This window comes from Rhinopithecus bieti, unplaced genomic scaffold (genome assembly GCF_001698545.2).
Source record: "Rhinopithecus bieti isolate Rb0 unplaced genomic scaffold, ASM169854v2 scaffold_31787, whole genome shotgun sequence".
In the NCBI taxonomy this organism is placed as follows: domain Eukaryota; kingdom Metazoa; phylum Chordata; class Mammalia; order Primates; family Cercopithecidae; genus Rhinopithecus; species Rhinopithecus bieti.
Genome location: NW_016814655.1, coordinates 336,924 through 353,549, shown reverse-complemented (window position 1 = coordinate 353,549; position 16,626 = coordinate 336,924). Strand labels below are relative to the sequence as shown.

The window sequence follows — 16,626 nt, the reverse complement described above, 5'->3', positions numbered from 1 at the left end:
CCTTTAAGCTTATCTTGCATCAATATGGTAAAACCACCACGCTCTCCAATTCGCAAAGCTTAATCCACTATAAAGTGAAGACAATTTTAAGGTGCAGTTAATTGTTCTGCATCAAATCATCTCCTCTTCCTCTCGGTTTGACTCCCCGAGTGAAGAACAACACAAAACGAAACAAAAATCACCAACTTGCTCCAAGATTAAGGTGTAATCAATGACAAGACCAAATGGGAGCAAAAACTCATTCATTTGGTACAGTGATGTCTCGCTCTATCTTTCCTGGTTTGTTAATATCCAGCAAGGCTTACAGCCCTAGGACATCACTCTGTAAGGTCAACAGCCTCTTGGCCTCTTGTCTACCCTACCACCTCAAGGGCATTTGCCAGTTGCCCCTTTCTGACTCTTTAGCTGCTAAAACTTGTAAAGAGTAAGGGCTCAATTGAAAACTGCATGCATCTATTTGTTGGACAAGAAGCCATTTCTCTGTTGCCCAGTATTTTCAGGTATTTTCAGGAGTAAGGCAACTGCTGCTCAGAATGTTACAGCACATGGAAAACCCTATTAGCTCTGTATATAGCGTTTGTATGTGTGTGTGTCTATGTGTGTGTGTGTGTATACACAATACATATATAGATATTATATAATAATATACACATATATTTCTATAAAATATTCTGTTGATTTGTTTGGGTATACAAATCTGCCTTCCACCAGAAGGCAGAGCTCTGGAAGACAGATAAGCAATGAATGGATGGAGTTCAGTAACATGTCTGTAAGTCTGTAGGCTACTATTTGCTAGTTGTGTGACCTTGGGCACACCATAAAAATAAATTAAGAGGATGTAATAACACATGTCTAACACTCAGCATCATGCCTGACACATAGTGAATACCCAATAAAAGTTTTCAGTATTGTCATTATTACCATTATCATCATTATCACTAAACCAGCAAGGTGCTGGGTTCAAGGACTCAAAGATGAGTTAAGAAGAGAAAATATCCACATGAGCAAAGTAAAGAAGTAACACTTATCTCATATTCTTATTACAACACTTACGGTTGTATGAGAGTCTGTCTATTTACATTACATCTACCTTATTGTGGGATCTGGCATTTCTGGGCGGCTGCTTCAATAACTTATTCTATACAATTACATAAGGAGGGATACATGCAAGTGTATTTTCCTCTCACCTTGACTGTCCACAAATCTTTGTCCCCCTCTAAAAAGGAACACCTGGAAGACACAGCCTATCTGCTGTTGATCTAGGCACACACACACACCTTCCCCTTGCTGGACCAGATCATTCCAAGGCATAAAGGAGTTAATCAATACAACACTGTTGAATAAAAGAAATAAAATACAATATAATAAAATAATATTTGGATGACCATTCAGTTTGTTGTGTTCACTGCTCTGTTTAAAAACAGAGTTACTGAGTACTAGCTTATATGCTAACTCCTGTACTCAGGGCCATGGGTACCTTGCAGATGTCTAAGACTTGCCTGAGGTCATAGTCCCCAATTTTTGGCATAGGCAGGTTTTCTGAACATAAAGTACTGAAACTGCCCCAATAGTCCCATACACATTTCTTTTGGATAAAAATAGGAATTGGCCCTTCCTGTCTTAAAGCTTGAAACTTAACATTTGTTTCATCTGAGTTCCTTCCTCAGGAAAGGCCCTGGAAGCCTCTCAAAAAGTATCAAAGAACTAAAACTCACCAGCTCATTGCATTCAGACCATGAGATGCCAGGCCCTCATTTCGTTTCCTTACCCTTCCCTACTTCCTGTTTTCCAACACACTGTTAACATTTCTATCCCGCTATATTAAACCCCTAAGTTTAGTGAGTCAGGGAGATGGATTTGAGACTGATCACCCATCTCCTCAGCTCTAGCACCTGATTAAAGCCTTCTTCCTTGGCAATAATTGTTGTCTCGGTGATTGGCTTTCTGTGCAGTGAGCAGCAGGGCTGAGACTGGATCCTTGGTGTTTTGGTAACAGTATGAACTGGTGCAGGAGAAAGTCAGCTTATGCTAGGCCATCTAGTTTCCTTCAAGAAAGTATGTGCTAGACAACTCAGAACCATAAGGCTTTCTTTTCCTGACCCCTGTCGTCTACCCACCCAGGCCTGTCCCACTCCTCCTCCGTATTAACATACCTACGGAGGTTCCCTAAACTCTGAGTATGGGCACCGTGAGCTGTTCAAAAGTCCTACCGAGGTTTTATATATATTATATATTATATTATAATATGAAGTATTATACATATTTTCCACCTTATTCTCTCTTTTCTAAATTATATTTTCAGTAAGGTACCTGCCATTCCTATTAAAGTACTAAAATGACCAGGCGTGATGGCTCATGCCTGTAATCCTGAAAGTTTGGGAGGCTGAGGTGGGAGAGTTACTTGAACCCGGGAGCTCAAGACCAGTTTGAGTAACAAAATGGGACCCTGTCTCTATAAAAATAATTTTAAAAAATTAGCCTAGGGTAGTGGCAAATACTTGTAGTCCCAGCTACTTGGGAGGTGGAGGTGGGAAGATCACTTTTATCTGGGTGTTTGAGGCTGCAGTAAGCTGTGATCACGCCACTGCACTCCAGCCTGGGTGACAGGGTGAGATTCTTTCCCAAATAATAATAATAATAATTTAAAATCAATAAAATTACCAGCTTTTAATATATCACATACCTGCAGTAGTCACACCAGTATATGACATATGGCAAATGACTATTAGGGGTATATTTTTAAAATATATTATGTATCTATGGGTATAGTGTGTGGGCGTATACACATGGTCATCTCGCAGTATCTGGAGGAGATTGTTTCCAGAACCCCCCATGAATACTAAAATCCACAGATGCTCAAATTCCTGATAGAAGATGGTGTAGTATTTGCATATGATTTACTGACCTTCTCCCTAGTATATTTAAAATCATTCTCAGATTACTTGTAACACCAAATACAATATAAATATTATGTAAATAGTTGTTATCCTGTATTTTTTACTTGTATTAGTGATAGTGTTGTTTTTTAATTTTTTCCCCCAACAGTTTTGATCCAAGATGGGTTGAATTAACAGATCTAAAACTCAGAGAGACAGAAGGCTGACTATATGTGTATCTACAGTCATGTATCACTTAATGAGGTGGATACATTCTGAGAAACATGACCTTAGGTGAGTTTCTCATCGGGTGAACATCATACAGTATACTTACACAAACCTAGAGGGTGTAGCGTACTACCTATCTAGGCTGTAAGGTATACCCTTTTGTTCCAAGACTACAAATTCATACAGCATGTTACTGTATTGAACACTGTGGGCAATTGTAACATCATGGTATTTGTGTATCTAAACATATCTAAACAAAAGAGGTACAGGAAAAATACAGTATGATTTTATGGGACCACTATTGTATACGGCGTCATTGACTAAAATGTCATTATGCAGTACATGACAGTATACATCCTTCAGTGAAATTCATCTTAAGATTCAGAAGCCAGCAGGTCATTCTTGCCACACTTTCCCAGACTTCACCCAAGTAGACGGCTCCTTCAGAAGGGAAGCCTGACGCTAACGGAATGTGATGCCATTTTTTAAATTAACCCTTTCCACTAAGTTTGAAAAGGACATTCTTCCTAGACTGGGCCATCAGTAACAATGCCCCATCATGGAGAGAAAAGCATACTGAACCTGAGCTTCGACAGTCTAGGGCGACCTGCTCCTCAGGCCCCGCAAGCATGCTCTTTCCACCATGCAGGTGGAGAGTTATGACTGCTGAAAGCCTCTGTCCCAGTGAGACAAAACTGCATTATCTATTAAATTTCTAATATGCAGACTATGTTTTATATGGCAGATACACTGCAGAAAAAAATGCTGGCTTTTGCTCTGATACATGGAGATCTATTAGAGAAATCTATCAGGGAAATACAAAGTTGATCAGAGTCACAGAGATTCTGATGAAGGGTTACAGAACTGAAGCAATATAGTAGATGCTGGTTCCTTAATGCACTAAAAAATTACACATTTTATTAAGGCCGCTACCAAATTTCCCACACTTTCAGCTACATCCCTGTAACTAGGAACTATACCCAGAAGTGGCAGCTTGGTTTTCAGGCTTCAGGCTGTCTTGTGGCTTGAAGGTTGGGTTTCACTGGGTGCTTGCCCCTATCTGCCTAGGAATTTGTCTGCCTTCTACCATTATCACAATAATTTTTCAAATGTATAGGTACAAATCCCTTAGCATGGAGGAGCTCCTTGAATACCAGCATGACTGGGCAGTTGGGCTACCAAGGGTCCAAAATCATGGTTGGGAAACTCCTCCAAGACCCAATATGTTTTTTTCTTTCTACGTACACCTTGCACCTCCTCCATTTGGAGCCTATAAAAACCCTGGCCTCAGCCGCATGTTGGGACTACCCGCCTTCTGGTAGGGACTACACGCTTTGGGTCTCCTCTCCACTGGGAGCTGTTCCATCACTCAATAAAACTCTTCTCTGCCTGGATCACTCTCCAGTTGTCCGTATAACCTCATTCTTCTTGGATGCAGGACAAGAACCCGGGACCCAACAAACAGCGAGTGAGAAAGGAGTTGTAACACTGTAGCCTTCCTGTCCTCTGTTGGTGCCAGGCAGCTGCCCCCCACAACAGGAAGTAGCAGTGGGGCCGGGCCAGCCTAGGAGCCATGAGCTAGAGCAGAGCAGTGGGACTGAACAAGCTGTAACATGAACGACCTGAAAACCACCCCCACCCCATTTGCTGCCCTGTGGCTGGAGAGAAGGAGAGAAGAGCTGTGACCCTGCTGGGGACCCAGACCTCAGCTCCCCAAGCCAGGGCTGTGTGCCATGCTGTAACACCCCCCTCGGAGTTCTGTGATTGCTGGTGTCTCTGAGTTTTTAGGGCGCCACCGCATTCCCCTCAACCAGACACCAGCACCCAAGGCAGAAGCCCCTTGCTGTACACCTGGTCCAGCCACAGCCTTGCACAGAGCCAATGCCTGGAGTGCCCACCCCACCACAGCAGCTGGTGCGTCTGGCTTGCCCTTGGCGGGCATGAGATACAGACCAGTTGTATGAGCTGAGTGCAGCCTGATGGGCCAAGTGGGCAGAGCAAGCCCTGTGGGCACAAGCAAAACTCAAGCAGAGGCACTGGCGGCTGCAGGGGTCTCTGGCTGGCAAAGAGGCACTGAAAAAATCCTGTATCATTTCCACACTCTGTATGTGTGAAGCAATACAGTGTGTATCCTAAGGATAAGGGTGTGCATGAGTGTGGTATGTATGACTGTGCTGCTGGTGAGCTGCAGGACCGTCATGGAAGGGAAGTTAGTAAAAGATGTTGCTCTGGGCTGGGCGCAGCGGCTCATGCCTGTAATCCTAGCACTTTGGAAGGCTGAGGCTGGCAGATAACCTGAGGTCGGAAGTTCGAGAGCAGCCTGACCAATATGGAGAAACCCAGTCTCTACCAAAAATACAAAAAATTAGCCAGGTATGGTGGTGCATGCCTGTAATCCCAACTACTCAGGAGGCCGAGGCAGGAGAATCGCTTGAACCCGGGAGGTAGAGATTGCGCTGAGTCGAGATCGTGCCATTGAACTCCAGCCTGGGCAACAAGAGCAAAACTCCTCAAAATAATAATAATAATAATAATAAAGTTTCCCTGGTAGAGAGCCTCATTCTACAGACCAAGAGGCTGTGCTGAGTCCTTCTGCAAAGAGACTTCCACTCTCACTTCTGATCCAATACACTTACAGGTCAGTGAGACGGTGCATAAACACAATCCATTGTACAGGTTAGCAAAAGAATCTGACTGATTAAAAGAAGGGATCTATAAAGAAGGTAAAGCTCTGGTCTGCCTGGAGATAAAGCCCAGCACATCACTAAAGAGAGAAAGCAAGGAGTACACATTACCAGGAACCTTCCTGCCAGGAAAAAGTGGGTGGGACAGCAGTAGCAGGCATCATGCTTAAATAACAAGGTAATTATTAGCTCCATTTATCTACATACCTCCAAAGTGAGCTCTCGGTGATGCTCCCCAGGTTATAGTCATAGAGCTTTGTCAAAATGAGAATCACCTGAAGGCAAAAGAAGACATCATGGTTAGTCTCAAACAATTACAATCTCTTAGAACTGAAATGGCCCAAGGGAGGGCTTAGGATTCCTTTAATAGGCGCTTAGCATAATTGAATGAATTGTTATGGCATTTGCAGCACTGACTGGGAAAGGGTTGGCGTGCCTTTCTGCCTTTCCACTGAACTGCTTAGGCCTATCCTCTCCCCACCTTTCTCCCTGTCACCCTGCAGCAAGGGTTAACTGCTCCTCCAGGCGTTTCTTTCCCTAGTGGGTTTAATGCTTTTAGGGAACGCTGGCAGAACTGCCAAATATGAACACAACGCAGGTACTCACTGAGCAGATGCCTGGGAGAAAGGAAGGTCAATGGTTAGTTTCCAGCCCTAGTAGCTGGGCGCACTGAGGTTACCCAATGTGCCCAGCTACCATCTTTTTGGGAGATAGCAAAGAATTCTTTGAAAGAATGTCAGAATGCCCATTTATTAAGGGGGATGAAGAGTAATGCTATCTCCCAAAAAGAATTGCTGTTTGAAGTTAAATTAGGAAATAAATACAAATTACATATCAATTAGCATGGTGGTTTGTCTTTTTTTTGTTTGTTTGTTTTGTTTTTTTTTTTTTTTTTTTTTTTTTTTTTTTTTTTTTTGAGATGGAGTTTCACTCATATCGCCCGCGCTGGAGTGCAATGGCGCAATCTCGGCCCACTGCAACCTCCGCCTCCCAGGTTCAAGTGATTTTCCTGCCTCAGCCTCCCAAGTAGCTGGGATTACAGGAACCCGCCACCATGCCTGGCTAATTTTTTGCATTTTTGGAGATCGGGTTTCGCCATGTTGGTCTGGCTGGTCTCAAACACCTGACCTCAGGTGATCCGCTAGCCTTGGCCTCCCAAAGTGCTGGGATTACAGGCATGAACCACTGCGCCTGGCCTAGCATGGGATTCTTAAATGTTAGTTCCTTCCCTTTGCCCTATGTGAGCTTGGTTTTAACTTTCTTCTGACTTCCAATTTCTAGGAAAGCCATAAAATAGAAGCCACATTGGCAGAGCTAAACAACAGCATTTTAACAGGAGCAAATCTATTTCATGGGGTCCAGATAATTACTGTGTAATCTGTTTCTTATGGAACCCTCCATAAGAAACAGATAAAATCAAAAATTAGGAACAGGTCTCAGGAAAGAAGCCGTAGAATTACAGAAGGCTAAATTTAAGCCATATTCGCTTCGCAGCAAATCCTCCTCTGAAATCGAAAGCAGCACTATTTTCAACTTTACCCAGAGGAACCTAAACCATTTCATTCTTTCAGACTTCAACAAACATATATTAAACGTTTATTAGGAGCCCAGGATTTTGTCTGATGCCAGAAGAGAACACAAAGGAAAACAGATTCAGTCTACGAGTCCGTGATCCGGTTAGGACAGAAGCGCTCATGAAAGAAAAGGGAAGTTGATGAAGAGCTATATACCCCTTCTCAGTCACACCGAAACTCTTCCCATCACAGCTGCTCCAGAAGACAGCTTCTCTTGGTGTCTGCAGCAACGAACACAGTCCACTTGGTTACTTGAAATACATGAGCCCAAGGACACTTGAGAAGATTCCACATAGCAGTGTGTGTTCCTAACCACTGATTTCTCCACCTTTACTCGCTCTTCTTACGTAAGGGAAAAACATTATGGGTTTGCTCAGTTTTCTGTCGAAGTTCGTATTTTCCTCCTGGTACTCATAACCCAGAACATTTGGCCCAGCCCAGCTGTTTCCAACTCAGCAGAAACATGTCGACATTGATTTCTTGAATTCTTCTCTGAAGGCCAAGGGATCAGTTCTAGCCACAGTGAGCAGAGAATATTCTAACCTTAAATTCCGGGCCTGCAAGCTACTGAGGAATGCTGAATCCAAGTTCCACTCTACTAGCACAGCGTTTGATTTACTGAAGGCACAAGCATCAGTGAACACATTCTTAACTTTTTTAATTTCACAGCAAGCAAACTGGAACTCCCTGACCTTAGGTTTGCTCTGAGTTCAAGGGGAAAAAAAAAATTACAGTAACTTAAAAACAGGCAGAGATCCCTGAGTACCTGTCATCTAAGACCACCCCTCTCCTAAACTACAGCACAGCTTCCTTCCTTCCAGGTCCTGTTCAAAACTTGCTTCTTTAGCAAAACGTGGGCACGTGTGAGGTGCGGGACACCCTATGGGCACATCAGATGGCATGCCTGTGGTGGGGGCATATGCTTAACAGATCCATGTGCCAATTAAGTCACGCTCAGTGCTAAATTTCAATCACTGCCATCCCAGGAACACTGATCAGTGGCAGCAGGGTGGCTGTTTGTTTGAAGACACAGAATGATGTTGCTACTCCACCTCAGTACCATTTTGCTGAATAAGCCTATAAATCCCCCACCAAGAAAATAGGGGTGTGGGCATAAAGCATTTCTAGGTAGCTGCTCTCCTGATACAATACCGCAGTAAACTAAATAATGAAGTTCAGCTGGTCACAGGCTGTGTCTCCCATTCATGTGATGAGGGAATTCAAAGGCGCCCCAGAGAAGGAACCCTTTAACCCAGCATGTAATGGTGTGGAGCCACTTGCACAAGCACACACAGAAATTGTTTAAGCAATCCCAGGGCAGGCAGGCAGGGAGGTAGAAACCGCTCCCTGCCTCTTCTTGCAGAGCTAGTAAAACTGTAATGCCAGTGATACACTCAGGCAGTTTATCAATACAGCACCAGAAGAGGAGTCCTTTATGGCATTTGAAAGCATATCTGCTTGAATCAATCTATCTAATCTTTCTGTTTTCATAACGAGAGCAAGAAAGAAGGGAGAACTGCTAACCTTTAGTTATGCTTTCAATCGATTATTTGAGATTTCTTTTTCTTTTTTCCCTTGACTGCCTCTGTGCATTATTTACCATCTTATTCCTGAACAATGATGCATCCTTATGTTAGGTATGTTTTGTTGTTTGTTTGTTTGCTTTTCTGTTATGCCAATACTATTTAACAAATCAGTTTCTGTTAAGGGAACCAGAGCCAAAATCACTACATTTAAATGATAAAATGTGAAAAAATGCAATTGCCTCCCTACTCTGGTCTTATTCTCTGTTGTTTTGTGTATTTTTCAAACTCAAAATGGAACACAATGGAGCTGTTTTGTTTGCTTTCATTTTTGTTTGGAGATGGGAGTCCCGCTCTATTGCTCAGGCTGGTCTCAACTTGTGGGCTCAAGGGATCCTCCCACTTTACCCTCCCTAGTAGCTGGGAGTAAGGTGCAGGACACTGCATCCAGCTTTCAGTGGAACTTTTTAATTAAGTGAAATGTCGTACGTGCTTAAATAATATACACATAATTTATTTTTATTCATTCAGCACACAATTTTCATGTATAGCAAAACTCCAAGTGTATAGCATTCAATTATAACTTCAATCAAAAAGGCTATTTTGATGAACACATATACATCTCAAAATGCATATGAACACATATACCCCCACACAAACTGGCATATCCATCAGCATCCCATTTATTTCTGTATCTTGTTTTCATTATATAGTGTTAAAACATCCCCGATTCAAGTGGTCACCATATGGTACTAGCTTTTTAAGGTTCCTCTCTAAATCTTAGGATATTATCTTTAAATAGCTATAACCCAAGTTATCTGCGACTTGATAACCTCCACCTGTGCCGTAGCAGGACCTCAGCATCCAATTATTTCTAGGACTTTCCACAGTAACATGTTTCAAGTATGCCCCTCGCCAGTCTAGGACTTGCTGTCATCACATGACATCTGCACTTCATCTTTCACTGTGTGACTCCTTCTTGCCACATTTATCGCTTACAAAACTTTTGGGAGGAACTTCACTTGGTCCATACGTTTTTTTTTTTTTTTTTCTTTTCTTTTTTTCTGAGATGGAGTCTCGCTCTGTCGCCAGGCTGGAGTGCAGTGGCGCAATCTCGGCTCACTGCAAGCTCTGCCTCCTGGGTTCAAGCGATTCCACTTCCTCAGCCTCCTGAGTAGCTGGGACTACAGGCACGCACCACCACAGCCAGCTAATTTTTGTACTTTTAGTAGAGACAGGTTTCACCATGTTGGCCAGAATGGTCTCGATCTCCTGACCTCGTGATCCACCTGCCTCGGCCTCCCAAAGTGCTGGGATTACAGGCGTGAGCCACCACACCCGGCTGGTACATACTCAGAGAGAGGATGCCAGTGCCCACTCGCCAAGCTACTGTTCTCAAATCACCCATTCCTTGGAGGGTAGAAGGGTGCCAGAAATAGTAACAGGTCAGGTTCTGTGCAGGAATGGGAGAGGGTCCAAGGGAGTGAGCAAGGGCTTCTCCCACAGCACTGAGCCACATTTTCATAACCCGGGCTCCCAAACGATTAGTGATGCTTTGCTCAGGCCCTTACAAAGCTCCTACTGAATAATTCCATCAACTCTAGCCCTCACTCCCTCTGGACAAGGAGTTGAGAAACCATCACAAAGGACTCTGTGAGAGGAAAATGTCAATTCATTCCTCCCTTCTGGCCCCAACCTTTCTGCACTGGGTAACAGAACAAAAACATTCACAAACAGATGCTGGTATGTGGATGACTAATAAGACTGTTCTACTGTAAATTACCAAAAGTCAGTGAAAAATATTCTGTTGTATCAAAACGGTAGGGCAAGCTTATTTACAGGTATGCATTGAAATGAATTAACCTGCCAGAAGCATAAGACAGGCAGTCTCTACCATGCCAATTATCAGTCATGTAACACCTTTGACTATGACAGCGTGGTTTTTATTATTAACATAACATATAATTTAGAAATGAAATCCCAAACATTTAAGGAACCTGAGAACACCTTCCTGGTAATCTGGTTCTACACACAGCAACTTTTGAAAACTTGTGCATTAACTAAGTAGTAGATTGTAGAGAACCAAGATTTTTCTATGCTTTTCTAAATAGAAGCATAGGAATTTTCCATTTCTTTTCTTAAAAACAAAAAACGTAGTATCTTCCTCCTTTTATTTACTAAAGAATTCACCCCACAGAAAGTGGGATGGAAGTGAGGCAGGAGACTGGAGGAACTTATTTTCTGGTCTCGGCAGGGAGAAATGAAGAAACCTGCAGAACTAGCAGATGGCACCAAAGGCCATCTCTAGTTGCCCTCGCTGCTCCTCAGGGTAAGACACTCCCACCAGTGCCATGAGAGTTGAGAAATTCCATAGCAACACCTGGAAGTTACCATTCCTTTTCTAGAGATTTGTGAATAGCCCACCCCCTAATTTGCATGTAATTAAAAGTGGTTATAAATATTGCTAGCAAACAGCCCATACGCTGCTACTCTGGGCACACTGCCTACGGGTTACTCCCGCTCTGGAAGGAGTAGCCACTCTGCTATACATTGCCACTTAATAAACCTGCTTTCTTCTACCATCAGCTCACTCTTGAATTCTTTCCTGAGTGAAGAACCCTCCCAGGCTAAGCCCCAATTGTGGGGTTCACCTGCTCTGCATCAGGAGGTTGGGGAGGGTGTCAGTGGATTTGTAAGGATACTTAGCCTGGCGACTGCTCATCTCAAGGACATCTTAGAAAATAGGGACATATCAGGGCTGGGCTCAGTGGCTCATGCCTATAATCCCAGCACTTTGGGAGGCCGAGGTGTGAGGATCACCTGAGGTTGGGAGTTGGAGACAAGCCTGACCAACATGGAGAAATCCCATCTCCGCTAAAAATACAAAATTAGCTGGGTGTGGTGGCACATGCCTGTAATCCCAGCTACTTGTGAGACTGAGGCAGGAGAATTGCTTGAACCCAGGAGGTGGAGGTTGAGGTAAGCCAAGATCACGAAATTGCACTCCAGCCTGGGTAACGAGCAAAACACCATCTCAAAAAAAAAAAAAACACACAAAGAAAAGAAAAGAAAAGAAAAGGAAAATAAAAGAAGAGAAGAGGAAGAAAAGAAAAGGGGACATAACTCTTCACTCTTCAATTAATAATAATTTGCATTCCTGTTTTCCTCTATGTCCAACTGTAGAAGCAGTATCGAATCTCAAAAGAAACAAAAGTATGGGCTTAGGATTGGGGCACAAGATCCTAAAATTTCTTTCATTCCTTATGGTCTCTATTTCCAAATCCTGAATAATGTAGACGACGACTAGGTCCTAGTCTATAAAACAACACTATTTCTTTTGTATTTCTCTCAACCACTGGTGATTCAGGGATGGCATGGGCAGGTGCTTCTTGTAACACATGGGAAGACTCAACAGTGCTTAGCCATACTAATGGTCATAATTGCTCTTGCCTGGCGTGGGCCATAGTCTGGCTTAGGTGAGCAAGAGAACAACCATACTGAAGATGCCAGCAGGTTGGGTGGTGCTGATGCTGGCTACCTTTGTCCTGTCCCCACCACCTTCCAGTAGGCCTTAGCGATTTTTCATGGTCCAAGCTCAGATAGCCCCCTCTCTGCTTATTTCAGCAGCTTGCTAGAGACCATTTGTTTAGATGTATTTACAGATCCTGATGAAAGCAAATATGGGGGAAGAGAATAATAAGGAGGCTGAAGAGATCTGCAGTAATCTTTCACGAGAATCAAAGAGTTGGATAAAATAAGAGGGGAGTGTTCAATGGCCAGAGATTTGTTTTTGATTGTTTTCTTTGCACTCCAATTATAGGGAAAAGAAGCCAACTCACACTAGTTTTCCTTAAGATATGCATGTTCCAGATTGTGTATCTTTGGCTCAGTAAGCATTTATTTGACTTTCCAACTTAAACAGAGGTTCTCATTCTTATGGGGATCCAAGAATCCTTTAAGAATATTATCTGATACAATTTATGGGCATAAAACAATAAATATAACTTCAATAATATTACTCATCTCTTGAATCCTGGGGGGAGGGGTCATACATCCAAGAATAAGAACCTCTATAATTCTCAGAAAATAAGAGCTTTCTTTAGAAGAAATTTCAGCTCCAAAATTCTGCAGATTTAATTTAATAAACATTTATTAAGCTTTGTTAAAAGGCAATAATTTTAAAATACATGTTGCGAGGATACAAAGAAAGGAATGATATTTGATATGAGTCTCTAAAAGCTCAGTCTTGTGGTGGAGAGGCAGACCCGTACACAGATACTTACAAAATATGAGGAAAAAAGATGTGAAGCAGGAGGAAAGTGTTTCTTTTCTTTTGTTTTTTTGTTTGTTTGTTTTTCTTGTTTTGAGTCGCCCAGGCTGGAGTGCAGTGGTGTTATCTTGGCTCACCGCAAACTCTGCCTCCTGGGTTCACACCATTCTCCTGCCTCAGCCTTCCGACTAGCTGGGACTGCAGTCACCTGCCATGATGCCTGGCTAATTTTTTGTATTTTTAGTAGAGACGGGGTTTCACCGTGTTAGCCAGGATGGTCTCGATCTCCTGACCTTGTGATCCACCCGCCTCAGCCTCCCAAAGTGCTGGGATTACAGGCGTGAGCCACCACGCCCGGCCAAGTATTTCTATCTTTCAAGGAGCAAGTAAGAGAGGTGTAATCAGGAGACAATTCTTAGAAAAGGATGCATTTAAGACAAATCCCAGAAGATGAGTGTGATTCTGATGAAGATGAGAGGTATACAAAGGGTACTGTAAGGAAAGGAACTGAGGGAGAAAGCTCAGAAAGCATTAAGAAAAGGTCAAGTCTTCTGGTTTACCTAAAGGTTAGAGTACGAGTAAGGACCCACACAATATCAGAATACAGAGATAGGCTTTGGCATTATTGTGGAGGACCTTAAATATTAGGCTGGTAGTGTGCTCTGCTCAAAACAGAAAAGGCTTTGGAACCAGAAGATGACCAGATTTTGATTTTTAATTAATTTATTTTTTTACAGGCAAGGTCTTACTCTGTCACCCAGGCTACAGTGCAGTGATGCAGTCATAGCTCACTACAGCCTTGAACTCCTGAGCTCAAGTGATCCTCCTGCCTCAGTTTCCTGGGTAGATGGCACTACAGGCATACACCACTATGCCTGGCTATTTTATCTTATTTTATTTTATTTTATTGAGATGGAGTCTCACCCTGTCGCCCAGGCTGGAGTGCAGTGGCGTGATCTCGGCTCACTGCAACCTCTGCCTCCCGGGTTCACGCCATTGTCCTGCCTCAGCCTCCTGAGTAGCTGGGACTATAGGTGCCCACCACCATGCCTTGCTAATTTTTTTTTTTTTTTTGAGATGGAGTCTTGCTGTGTCACCCTGGCTAGAGTGCAGTGGCACGATCTCAGCTCACTGCAAGCTCCACCTCCCAAGTTCATGCCGTTCTGACTCAGCATCCCGAGTAGCTGGGACTACAGTCGCCTGCCACCATACCTGGCTATTTTTTTGTATTTTCAGTAGAGAGGGGTTTTACCGTGTTAGCCAGGATGGTCTTGATCTCCTGACGTCGTGATCCACCCGCCTCAGCCTCCCAAAGTGCTGGGATTACAGGCGTGAGCCATGGTCCCTGGCCAGATATAGGGTCTTGCTATGTTGCCCAGGCTGGACTCTATAACTCCTGGCCTGAAGTGATCCTCATGCCTCAGCCCCACAAAATGCTAAGATCACAGGTGTGAGTTACCATGCCAAGACCAGATTTTGAGTCTTAGTTAAGCCACCAGATATATTATAATGCTGTTTGCAGCAAAAACCAGAATGCTAATAGTGACTCAAGCAATAAGTGGTTCATTATATCATATAGCAGGAAGTCCAGAGTTCACACAGTTCCAGGACTAATTTAGCCCAACAATGTCATCAAGGACCCAAGCAATGTTCATGTGTCCTCTCTGACAGTGTCAGCACTCAGTGCTATTTACCCTCATGTCTGCAAAACGATCATAATACTTCTTTTCATCACCTGAAGATGTGGTTATATTCAGCAGAGTAAAGAAGGGCCTCTGGTGTATACATGGGTTTTTGTTGTTTTTGTTTTGTTTTTTCTACCTAGGGAAGAAACTCTTTCCCAAAAGCCCTGCCAGTAAACACCCTTTACCCTCACCAACCAGGATTCTGCCACATGCCCACCTGTGGTTGCAATAAAGATGGAGAAAACAAGGAACTGGTATTTCCACTTGACATTTACTATGATCAGAGGTGGGTTCTGCCAACAAAGAGTGGGGAACGGCCGCTGAGTAGCAAATACTAGGGTGTACCACTGTATGATTTTCAGTAAGTCACCTGAATCCTGAACTACCATCTAGCATTTATTTGATGTCTACTGTGTGTGTCAGATATCATAATTAAGAAATGTCAATTATCTCACTGTTTTCTGATGATGAAATTGAGCCAGAGAGAAGCTAAGTAAGTTAAATTACTGAGCTAGTAATTTGAAGTCTAACTCACATCACATATGGAATCCTCATCACTGTGCTAAACTTTCCTCTCTGGTATCCTGTCTAACATGGGTATGATGATGACTAGAGGCAAGGCAGAATGAGTGAAATGCCCTCACTTTCTGTTCATTTCAAAAACATTTATTGAAGCCCTGTTACCTGTCAGACACGGTACTTAGTCACAAATCCTTCTCTCACTCTGCCTTCTTCTAGACATTGCTGGAATATATTTTCCTGATCATAGACATGCTTGAGTTTTCACTCTTTACTGACCTCAAGTCAATGGCATTTTGGGGTCATTTTAAAATTTAATTATTACATTTTTAAAGTTTTGAGCCCTGGTAAAATCCTCTTTAGGAATTGATCCTTCCATTTAAATTACTAGAGAACTTGGCTGCTGCCAGATCAGGGGTTCCTGACAGAGAATGCCAACGCAGCTAACTGCAGATTTCCACAGATGGTTTTACAGTATCATCATTTAGATTTAAGTGAATGCATAATTACACTCTTTTTGAGTTAACAAAGGGGAAAGAAATCAATAATGGCTAAGCTGGATCATGGTGCTCCAGAGGAGAGTTGAAAGGTTGATGGAGATACATGTGCACGCACACACCACACATACTCACACACATGAACATTTGAAGTCATCAGACAAAAGTAATCTGGTATAGACAAACATACTTGAGGAAATGAAAAAACAGTAAGAACAGTGGACTAATTTGGGGTACAAGAAAGCATCCAGAAAGCAGTTAGTGTATTTTTGCCTCTGAAAAGTATTTAATCCTTAAATGCCCTTTATATTTCGTAGCAGTCCACACAAAATTTAATGTCATGTTTGTTTATGTAAAATCCTCTGCATGGCACTGAAATTGAGTGAGTGAAACAGCCACTGCATCCCTCCTGGGGAAATTAAAAGGCAGACCAACCAACAGTGATGCAGACAGAGTTAGGGACATACAGATAACCGAATCAACATTAGACACAGCAAATTGTAGCACATGGAGAGCCGTCCTGAAGAGCAAAAAACTTTTTGGTAAATTTGCTATATCCTCCTGACTCAGTTTCCCCACAGAGCCAGAGGTCATTTGTAGCTAAGACATAAAATCTGCACCTGAGTTGCAGGAATCTTCCTGTCCCAGGAGCGGCCATGTGAGAAATACTGCAGCTGTCACTCAAGGGAACGTGACTCACGTGTTTTCTCCCTTTGCTGAAAGCTAAGTTCCTTCCTGTTAGTAACAAGCAAAAAAAAAAAAAAAAAAAA

General features: G+C 42.9%; 1 protein-coding gene across 3 annotated transcripts in view; it reads right to left on the bottom strand.

Annotated features, from left to right (window-relative positions):
- The window catches only part of SORCS1 (sortilin related VPS10 domain containing receptor 1), a 608,036-nt gene that overhangs the window by 392,387 nt on the left and 199,023 nt on the right, over positions 1-16,626 (bottom strand). For all 3 annotated transcript variants that reach the window (XM_017851824.1, XM_017851825.1, XM_017851826.1), the window contains exon 2: positions 5,996-6,063. In XM_017851824.1, the coding sequence (XP_017707313.1) occupies positions 5,996-6,063 (68 nt within the window). The remainder of the gene's footprint in view (positions 1-5,995; positions 6,064-16,626) is intronic.